Source organism: Ascidiella aspersa, chromosome 5 (assembly GCF_963924565.1).
Source record: "Ascidiella aspersa chromosome 5, kaAscAspe10.2, whole genome shotgun sequence".
Taxonomy (NCBI): domain Eukaryota; kingdom Metazoa; phylum Chordata; class Ascidiacea; order Phlebobranchia; family Ascidiidae; genus Ascidiella; species Ascidiella aspersa.
The window spans coordinates 6,667,177-6,678,495 of NC_139451.1; the positions used below are offsets into that span (position 1 = coordinate 6,667,177).

Below are 11,319 nucleotides of genomic sequence, written 5' to 3' on the forward strand. Positions count from 1 at the left end.
CAAAATTCTTGACGACTAGTTTATATCATAGGCCTACACACTTTTTATAAACTTTTAATAAATATAACTTTAACTACGCATCTATATCGCCTAACCATCCGATACCATTTTTAAATGTTTCCAAATGAAAAAAAATAATGAAATAAATAAATAAAATTTACTACTTAATTTCAGTTCGCTCACTAGGTGATTTATCGTCCTTTATGACCAATTCGCGTTTGACTTTTTGATGGTGCTTTTTGTTTTCTTCCGTCTTAAACTGTCTGAAATTGTAGAAAAAAAACAATTTAATGTAACCTGTTTTCATAGATTGGTTGGAAGTGTTTCTGATCTCTTTTCTATATTACACCTAAGAGAAAAGATGTTTTTAACTATAGTCGTGATGAAGGTTCACCTCATGAGTTGAGCGTACGTAGAATCATCGGCCATGAGTTGCTCATGAGTTCCCTTCTCTGTTAATCTACCCTCCTTCATCACCACCACCTCGTCGCAGTGCTCCAAGTACTCAAGCTGGTGGGTGACCAAGAGCACGGTCTTACCTCTCAGCTCTTGCTTGATGCAACTCCAGAAGATGTGGTTGCTAACTTGGGAGTCTACCGCTGACAATGGGTCGTCAAGCAGTAAGATATCACGCTCGCTGTAAACCGCCCTGAATGAAAGGTGTTTTTATAACGTAATTTGGATAGGATGTTTCGTGTGTCGCTAGTTTACTGCTCAGTATAATCGAGTGATGACCTAACTATTGTGCGTAATATTAGTACTTAAAACCGCAGTGTCAGTTCTCGTGGATTAAGGTTGCTTACCTTGCAAGACTTATGCGTTGCTTCTGTCCCCCAGAAAGCGTGATTCCTCGTTCTCCGATCTCGGTTTGATCGCCGTTGGGAAAGATGTCAATGTCAGGTTGCAGAGCACACGTCTCGATCACTGGACAACATAACTAGCAGATTAATGATATTGTTATGCTTGTTATATATACTGGTCTTAATTTTTACCTTCATTATAAACTTATTGACCTATTGGGCGTGGTCTAAAATCCGAAAAACAAGGTTTTGATATATTTAAAACAAGGCAAGCATTTACTATTCTCAAGGTTATTGCCTTTCGATTTTCGTTGGTGCTTGGACGTAAGTCATTTCCGGATGCACCTACCTCTCTCGTACTTTTCGCGGTCAAAATCCTTTCCGAACAACACGTTGTCACGTAGGCTTGCATGAAAAATCCAGGCCTGTTGAGGCACGTAGGCCAAATTTCCATTGATGGCCACTGACCCCAAGTTGACCCGTAAGTGACCCAGGATGGTGGAGATTAGGGAACTCTTGCCGCTTCCCACCGATCCGCAAATACCAGTTAAACTGAAACATATGAAGCAGTGGTTCTCAACGTGGGCGATATTGGGGGGGGCGACAACCTTAACGGGCGATAGCACATACACTAAATCAGGGCAATTTTGGTATTTTATTATTAGTGTAAGGGGGCAATAGTATATAACAGTGGTTCTTAACCTTTTTTTAGCCGCGCCCCCCTTTGGTAATTTTCTCATGCCTTGCGCCCCCCTATGAAAATATTTCGACATTTTGCAATTAAATATCACTGAGAAAACAGGAAAATAGTGAAGGGTGTTGTTGGTCGCGCGAAAAATTTTGAATTTTATTTGGTCGAATTGGCTAAACTGCAACCGAAGAGGCGTTTCGCATTGGGCACACAACAAATTGCGCGAGCTCGACACATTGATTTTGACAAACGTGTTGCGAGGACATTGACTCCACAGTTGTAAGAGTTGTATGGTGTCGAGCGCAAAAAATGTCAAGCGCAAATATTAAACATTGCGTTATCGTGTTTCAAAAGATGTAACGACACACAATACAACGGCAATATTGCAAAAACAATATCAATATAGTTTCACGCAAAAAAAATTCGACTCCCCCTGTTGCTATAGCCTGTTATCATATATAAAATATGGATAAAAAATAGTCGGAAAGGGCGATAGCTTTTATCGTTTATCTATAAGTTAATTTTATAGGGCGGTGATACTGTGGATTTTCTGAAAGGGAAATATAAGATTGGCGCGAAGCGCGAAAAATTTTTGCAGTTTTAATGTTAAAGTTGGCAAAAAACAGAGTTTGTATGTAAGAATTATGCCTAACCCAAACGAAACCATTAAAATCACTGCAAAAAGTTAAAATATTGAAGTCGAGCTCGCGCCCCCCTTAGAATTTCTTGGCGCCCCCCCGGTTAAGAACCGCTGGTATATAAATTCGAGAAACACTGAACTAAACCAATACTAAGGGATAACAACTGTCTTTGGCTAAATTACGCAACCCTATTTGATTAACAAATTTGGTCTAGACTTCGATGTATAAAAGTAAAGCAAAGTAAAAATCTAAGAGTCCCTGTCTATAATTAGAAAATATTTTGCATTGTTTGCTATAAAAAAATAAAATCTATTCAAAACATTAGACACACCTTCCTTTTGGAAGATTCAACGAAATATCGTGGATACGGTTGACCTCATTAGGATAATTGCCATCATTTTCGTTCATCTTGTTTTGTTGTGTATCGTTTGAGCGTTGTTTCTGTTTTACATCCTCCAGCGTTTCATGTGTTTCAGCAAGGATCACCTGGAATAAAAATACATTTGGATTCCAAATTTGGTTTGTGTATTGCACACTTTTCATATCGAAAGTGGCTTTCTAAATGTTTTCTAACTTTATCGATTTGATTGTATACCATTAATAATAACCTATCACGTTACTCATAACGTAGTACTTATTAACCTGGATTCGACGGAGTTGTTACAGGGGTTCGACAATAACGTCCTTTGAAATATTACTACATAGCTTATTTGAAGCTAACAATCGCATTAAAAAAGTAAATTACTATCTGAAACAACAAGTAAACACCAGTATTCGTTTAATATCGACATTGATTCCGTTGATATGCGACTGAATATCGCTTGATGTAATTGTCGTTCGCAAATTCATGGTTCTCATTAACTTCCCGATTGACATCTTGCCAAAACATGGTTGCTAGTAAAGTTAAATGTAGCAAAATTGGACAAGAAGTAAAATTTTGAAAGACTAGCACAGTTACCCTTAAATCTGCTTTGTTACCTACCTTCCAGAATAACTTTCTTTACAACGGATGTAACTTCCTAAGTTGCAGTAGATGTAACGGCCTATAGGTTTATACGGGAACATATCCCTTAAAACAACTATGTTTTTCCTAACTGAGCTAGTTAAATCAATTTTTTGCGCGCTGTTAGAGAAATTCATCCTACCCATATGCGCTGTCCATACTACTATGGCAGGAGTTGCAAATTCAAGTTTAACTGTAGTCAGGGCGAGATACTTGAACGTCAGCGGGAATCAATTATATTGAATCTGCACTAGCTTAAAGCATGCAGTGGAATGGGCACTTACATAAACGTTTTTAAACGACAAAAATGCTGAGATTTGTTACACAAATTTTGCCTTTCAAATACGTGTCAAAAAGTAGCAAATCCACCCACTTAAGACAGTATTTTTAAATAACTACTCCATAAGCGCCGCAGGCGCAAAAAAGCAAATATCAATACACGTATCGCAATTGTTATGTGCTGGTTACTATAACTGTCAGATTCCTTGTCTTGTAAACCTGCATTAAAAACTTGCTATATGCATTTCATCACATTACAAATACACATAAAACTTGCTGTTGAAGCGGTAAGGTGCCTTAGTTCAATTGCGTTTTTGTCATCTGCGGTTGGTACCACATATTCGTCCAGTTCTTCCATGCACATCAGTTCATTGTAGCGCCTTATAGCCACCAGAGACTGTAGAAACGATAGGTTTTATTAAAGAAATGCGCGTTTTTGTTGTTTCGTTATTTCCACCGACAACAGTGTTTTAAAATTGTTAAATGTAAAAGTTTGATTGACACTTTTGACTAAAGTCCAACAGACAAATCACCGAACATTTGTTTTTAGTGTTTTGAATACTTGGATTTCCAGAATATTTTGTGTAGAAAAAATAATCATCTAACTAATTTACAAGTATGACTCGTTTTGTGTCCATAGAAGTCTATCTGCATAGAAACCGTTATCTGCTGCACATTGAATTAGCGTTAAACCGCAAAGACGTCTGTTAAGCAGGACGCAGGTAGTGAATAACGCCTCTGGGTATTTACGTGTATAGTTAAATTTTGCAGCTTAAGCGTTTTATAAATGGCCAATGACGTTCGTCTTACAGGCAATTTTATCTAGCAAAGCATATTACGACATTGAGGGTGGAGATTAAAAACTTATACTTTAAATACTAATACAACACTACCTCAACAAAGGCCTTGAGAGCATTTGGCAATAGTCCAACAGCAAGACGCATGGAAGTGAATATCACTATAGCTGTATAAGCCTAGACAAATATATTAAAATTTTTGTTATTTATAATTCATAATACAATTGTAAAATGTTATTTAAAAAAATACGTTTAAAAAACAAACAAAATCAGCCATTGAAGTGTAGGTCATTCTTCCATATCAAGCACAATAATTTTACAAACCGTTATTTCAATACCCGGTTTTGTAAGTTCCAAAATGTGTGGCAAATTACGCTTGCGCAGGTGCAAGTTGGATGGTTTTGTTTGTATTTAATGGTAGCACAAAATATCTAACTGTTTAAAGTCACCGTGGTGCGTTGGCCAAGCTAATCTCAAGACATTTATCTAATCAGTGGTCCTAATAAAATGCTTTCGCTTTTTACCATATTTTAAAACATCTGTAAAAAGTAGCTTAGCCAAATAGGTCTAGTAGATCGACACATCTTGATTAATAAGACGTTGCGATACGAATGTCGACATTAACTAAAGATGATGTCGATCTACTCGACCTTATTGGCTTTGCAATTTATTATCAAGCTACATCCGTACATAGTGTACCTAATTATAAAAGGTATATTGCTTACTTGATCGGCCGTAAGTGAATAACCAAGTCCAGTGTGTACAAGCAGTGTAACAACTGTCACGTAAACTGGAATCGATGGGGTAATTCCGGAAAGCAGGATTTGAAAGGCTCCGCTTTTAAACAACCAACGCACTTCGCTTTTTCGTAAGTTACCTATAGCAAGCAACAAAATTGATTATGGATAGCTTACCTTTCATTAAGGCTTTCAAATCTAAGCGTATGCGTGGCTTTGCACCATATCAAATTTACTTTTACCAAAAAGCTACTTCTAAATTTAGTCTCATAAAATCGAACAAAGTAGGCTATATTGAGGTAACAAACGTTCGGTTTTGCAACGTTGTGGATAACCCTGAAAACACAACCTTTGTATTTTCGATTCATTATTTTAAGGGTGTGCAGCTAAAAAGAGTTTGAGAACCCTTATCATAAAATAATCATTCAATGGCCAATGCAAAAATTGCAATGGTTAAAAAATAAACGCACCTATTTTGTTAATAAAAGATTGTTCCAAGACGCACAACTTGATCGTCTTGATGGATCTTAGCACCTCCGTAATTACGCAGACTCTTTGGTCGGTCAAATTAATCGATTTTTTGCGAAATGAAACTCCAAACCTCGCCAGGAATACCTAAAAAACACACAAGATGGTACGCGAAAAAATCTTTGTGTTTTAGCAAATTGCAATAACCGTTGCACATCAAACTTATCTTCTGTTATTGTCATTTGCCTTGCACTCCTCATATATTAAACATGCATCATCACAAAAGCAAAAAATAAATCGATTTTTCACGTGCTTTGTATTGTATGGTAACTAGATATTTTGAGTTTAAGCATTTAAGAGTGGAAATTGAGGGTCTAATTTAGGATTTTTATTTTGGATTAAATATGAAAATGTTGAAGACGGTAACAAAGTTACGTCGCAACGTTGCGTCATAAACAGGTGATTTTAGGAAAAAATGTAAAACTGAAGGTGTGCAATGGTCGTGCAAACCGCGAAAAGACTGAATCTATTCGTTTGAAATTCGTAAAATTCTTTTTTGTACACTGCATAAAAGATGGCATTTATCAGGTGAATTTTGACTCGCCCTTTGAAGGGCACACCTGCTTTCTAGACCGATAGTATTTTTTTAGTGGTAAAATAAGCAAAATCACACCTTTGTTTGAAATAACAAAGTTTCGTTTACCTTATCTCTCAAACTGATGAGAAGACAAACGAATGAGTGGAAGTTGGCATACCTGTAGAGGGACCAGCAAAATGTAGCTGACGAGAGCAATTGCAGCCGTCCAACCGAGAATAAACCAGGCGTACACAGTCCCAGCTATGATGCCCAGTGGTGCGCCGCACGCGAAAGATGAAAATAGGAGCATGTCATTGACGCGCTGAAGGTCATTGACCAGCCAGTTGGTCATCTGAAATCCGATGTAATTTTTTTCTTCTGGTTTTGTGTTTGCTAAGTGGATAGTGTACTTTGCTGTGTTTATCGTTATAGATAGAATGATATTTCCTGTTACAACCGCGACGGCCTTACCTTCCTTTTCGAGATTAGGCTAATAAATACGTTAAACAAGCGACTTGGGGCGAAGAGCAATCTTGACGCTAATAAATTATTAGAAAATGAAACTCATGAATAACCTTTTAAACGAATTCATAAACCATACCTCGCCCGCTGATTTCTGCTTAAAGTTCCTAATTCGAATCAGTTTCCAGTAAATGAGATGAGCTAAACCGCTACGTGCTCGGACAAGCGTTCTGAAACAAAATTTGGGTTCGAAAACGTAACTTTAAGTTTCGAATGTTGACTCGTGACTTGTTACCTAATTGAAACAGCAAACGATGCGCTGTACAAAAGTAGCCTCGAAATGTCTGTTGCAAGCAAAGCGAAGCACAAGCCGACACCGTACCAGACCGACAATCCATCATCCGTTGCATACGACACCAGTCGGTTGACCACGATCGGCTATTAAATACCAGTGATAGTTTATGGTGAAAGTTTTGAAAAGGGATTTCCAGGTATTTGATACACACATTAAGTCCACTAAAGTTTTGCTAATTACAAACATAAGTGCATGATTCATACTATATTTAACGTTTAATTTCATTAATATAGTAGAATCAAAGACGAGCATAATTTGCGGAATAACGGAAAATTAATTTTAAGTCAAATAATAATATTTAGGGTAGTCTCTACAGAACAACATATTGGTATTACAAACCGGTCCCACTAAAGCTGCGACGAAGGACAATGAGCTAAGAAGGACGGCGAACCAGAAACGCGATCGGATAAATCGGAATAGAGCCCTCCCAACTACTGCGCTGTGTCCTTGCTTATTTCGCTCCTCTGTGTAAATTAGGTGAAATCTATGAAAGAGAAATAGATTTAATGTCACAAAAGATTATCCACCTGTTTCCTCTGCATTTACTCGATTTATGCATGGCCTCATGACCAGGAGCGTATGTTGGATTTTTGTTTGGGGGTTGGCCATAACAATAATTTCGAGCTATGTCACCATAAGTTACGTCGTATTTAAGTAATCCTAAGAAGCATGATATTCTCAGACGAACTAGTGTGCAATAATGCAACTGAACACCTTCGAGGCTCAAGCACTAAACACCTACAAATATTAGCACTGTTTACTAAACAAACAAATGTATGCACCTAAACTAAGAGCTTTCGTATCTCTTTTCTAGAGATCAAAATCATGCCTTTGAATAGTTTTTCACCTTGGTCCAGTAAGCCCAACAGAGTCAAAGTTGGATAAAGCTGGTAGGTCATTAAAGCACAAATTGTTCTTTGCTTTGTAAATAGCACTGCTTAGCCAAGATATAGTCACGTATGAGAACAGCCCAGCATTGTCGATGGGAGCATTGTCACCGCTGAAACGTACGAACATGTTTAAAGCCACTACATAAATACATACGATATAAATCAAGGTTTTGAAAATAATTCTATACGGAATATAGAAAATTTCAAACATTAGAATTAACTAAAAAAGGTGCTTGGAAGGTCTAATGTATGAGAAAAAATAACCTCCAGCAGCAGTGGACAAGTAGCATGACGTTTGAACTCGTAGCTTAAAAGGGGGATTTAAAAAAATGATCAATGTACGGAAATTTATCCTACTGACGGCAAACCAAAGTAGAGCAGTTTACAGTACTTTACAAATGGAAGAGCGTCCTTCTATTAATAAATGCCGGATCAAATTATGGTGTTATCTTGGACTCCAGACATGACAGATCGAGACTAGAACAACATCAACGTTGGAAATAAACAGTTCTGAATAAGACCAAAATAGGACTAATATATAGTAGACGTAATGATATATAAATCGGAATAAGTCCATCCATCCGTCCTAACGTCACCAGTAACACCCCTACTAATTTAAACCCAAACCCATTTTGTAAACCCAACCATTTCCGAGCACTTACCCCTAACAGGGGCAAACAATCCGGTGTCAAAATTGACGTTCAAACTAGAGTACCCAAAGGCCGACACCGAAAAAAAGTCCCCGGTCGTCCCATACTATTTCTCTACAGTTTCAGGCGTTATCCTGTCTACTTGGGCCTTAGGCTGATGAATTTAAGTGTTGATTTGAGATCTTCTTTTTCATAGATAATACTGCCTATTTATGATACTATAGCACTATATAGATTGTTCTGTGTTTGTATGTTCTCCATAAAAAAAAATGCAAAACGCCTGTGTTTACCCTTTTCTTCGAAATGGTTTGAAGGTCTTCAATGCTGGTTTGTATCTTTGTGATTTGTTTTCCTCATAGGAGGAATTATAAAACTCGCTTGATCCATCCATGTCTCTTCCGTCAAACTATAGTTACAAAAAAACAGTGGTTTCCACCATCTTGTCGCGACTCCTTAAAAGGAACAAATATCATTCGATTTATTTTGCTTGAAAAAGTGCGCAGTGAAACTCAACAATGAAATAATGATGTATTGTGCGAAGTATGCAAGAGCCCAAAACTTGTGTTTTTCAGATTTGATTGGCGTTGTCTGCCAATTTGACTAAGCAATAGCACGCTTATAAACAATTAAACATCCTGTACGACAGCGCATTAAATTTGAATAGTTTTAAGTTAAGTGATAAAACAAATTCTGATTTTAGATAATATAATCATTCTAAAGAAAAAGTATAAAAAATGTTTGAAAACCAACATTTTTATTGTGTTACAAAAAAGGTATATCTAGAATCTAGATCGCAGAAACCTTACTGCTTAGATTGAAAGATTGGGCCAACTTACATAACGTGTTGTCTACTTCTTAAAATCGCTTTAACTAAATAAGTTTCAAACAAACCTTATACTAGTTACGTTTAACAGGTAATAATATTCTCTTCACAAACTAAACATTAATTTGCAAAGGTGCTAATCATTCGAACCTTTAGCGTTTATTAACAGTACGAATTCTCATTGTCCCAACAAACGAAGTATCATATCTTACAAATAAGTGAACACAGTAAGTGTTTCATTTCCAACACAAATAAAATCACTGACTACCTGTACGAAACTCACCGACTGATTGAAAACTTTTGCTAAGCTGTAACCTGGTTCTGCATCAAAGCTAGTCAAACAACTGAGATGTAAGTTAACCAAGTCTATAGAAATAGTTTGTGGCAGCGAGCGCGAAATATGCATCAGACTGAAACGAGTAGCCTTTGGCATAACTTCTCGTTGAAGTTGGCAAATAGTTTTTTTGTCTCTTACCTCTTACTATGACACTATAAAACAATTCAGCTGAAAAAACTGTTTTTACATCTGGAGAGCTGAAGTCGTTTTAAAATGGACAAGTCATCGCGTGAAACGCGAAAAAATCGCGGCTATTTGCTTTAAAATGCAAAACGTTAGGTAGACAAAATGTGAATGCGTTTAAGAATGTTTAAGAGGTTGGGAACGGCCATTATACTAATTTTCGTTCATACTTTATAAACGAAAGGAAAATACTTTTAATAGAAGCGCAAAATTCCATTTATAAATATTAGGCTAAGTTTGACAAACTTTCGTTTGAAAAAGTGTCACAGTGCAGAATGCGATAAAAATGAGCTGCGGGTTGGCGGGTCTGTATTTTACCCAGCTCTGATCTAGTGTAAAAAACACTGGCTAAATTTGTCATTAAAGCACTTTTGTCAAAAAAGGAAATCTTTTTTTGCCTATTAAGTACAAAAACATACAAAGTATACGATCGAGTACATATTTGCTACCGGTTTGCCAGATTCGTAAAAACCTCGAAAAAAATACAAAAACAATTAAATGTATTTTTAGATTAAAAAACATTAACTTTTGTTTAAATATAGGGTACTCTATTCTATGGTTAAAGGGTATTATAAAAAATGTGTCGTGTAGGACATGGTTAAAAAAGGGATCAGAAATACATTATTATATATAGTACAAAGTGTGACTGACTTCTTACAAAGGAATGCTTCAAATATCCTTATTTTGACAAGCTGGTGAGAGTAAGAATATGTAATATTGGTATACGAGTGTAATTTGAGAAAAAACGTAAAGGCATAAAAGTTTTATTAAAATGGGCCGCAGGCTGGGTTAAATTAAATAGCTTGGTGTGCCAGATGTAGCCCGCGGGTTTCATTAATTTCAATAATTCCCAAATGGGAACATCTCTTTGCGGCAAAACAAGCTAAAGGTTCTTCGCATTGACAAAAGTTGTAATACATTTCCTTCACTGAGCGTTTGTTTTTGTTTCACGGCCGCCGGTCCGCGACAAAATTTCAGTTTTAAACCGGCCCGCATTGAAAAAATGGTTGCCGACCCTAGATTTAGGTCAAATGAATAGGTCGAGTATTTTTGACGTAAAAAATAGATTTTTTTTTCAAAATTGTAACCTATTATAAATACAATCATTTAAACAACGCACTGCCCTATGAACTACCTACATGTCTTGTCGTCGTCAGTCACTTGTTTTTGATGTTTTACTACTACAAATCAATTATTTTTTGTGTTTACTCGATAATACCTTATATAAGTTCTTAACCCGCCGTAAATGGCCATAATAAGATCTATACAACTTTTACCTAATATTAAACCCCACTACTATACCCCTAATTATTTCAAAGTTAACCCAATTTCTAACCCCACGCATTATCCTACCACTAGCCAGCCCCAAACCGGGGCAAGTAATCCGGTTTCAAAACATCGACGCCCTAGCGTCTACGTCCCGTTCCCTCCTTTACAGTTTGATGCGTTATTTAGGCCATTTAATCCTTACTCCGACTATTGAGATTCCATCAAATATTAGAAGAATATTCTGGCGAATATAGTTCTGTAACCTGATCGTAAACAAACAGATTTAAAGTATATCTAACATTTGTTATTTTCTTAATTTTCCATTACCAATATTGCGATTAAATTTCACAATGTTAC

At 36.6% G+C, this 11,319-nt stretch overlaps 1 protein-coding gene across 1 annotated transcript; it reads right to left on the bottom strand.

The window, feature by feature from the left end:
* Positions 1 to 160: 160 nt before the first annotated feature.
* On the bottom strand, positions 161 to 8,794 carry LOC146141653 (ATP-binding cassette sub-family C member 12-like). The gene is made up of 15 exons (XM_083390446.1): positions 8,641 to 8,794; positions 7,658 to 7,810; positions 7,150 to 7,294; positions 6,751 to 6,893; positions 6,595 to 6,685; positions 6,172 to 6,345; positions 5,419 to 5,563; positions 4,937 to 5,088; positions 4,308 to 4,388; positions 3,692 to 3,811; positions 2,464 to 2,618; positions 1,150 to 1,352; positions 804 to 924; positions 395 to 649; positions 161 to 263 (listed from the first exon to the last, which is right to left on the bottom strand). Exons 1-15 carry the CDS (start codon positions 8,739 to 8,741, stop codon positions 161 to 163), a joined length of 2,142 nt encoding a protein of 713 aa, XP_083246572.1. The 5' UTR covers positions 8,742 to 8,794.
* Between the last annotated feature and the right edge of the window lie 2,525 nt (positions 8,795 to 11,319).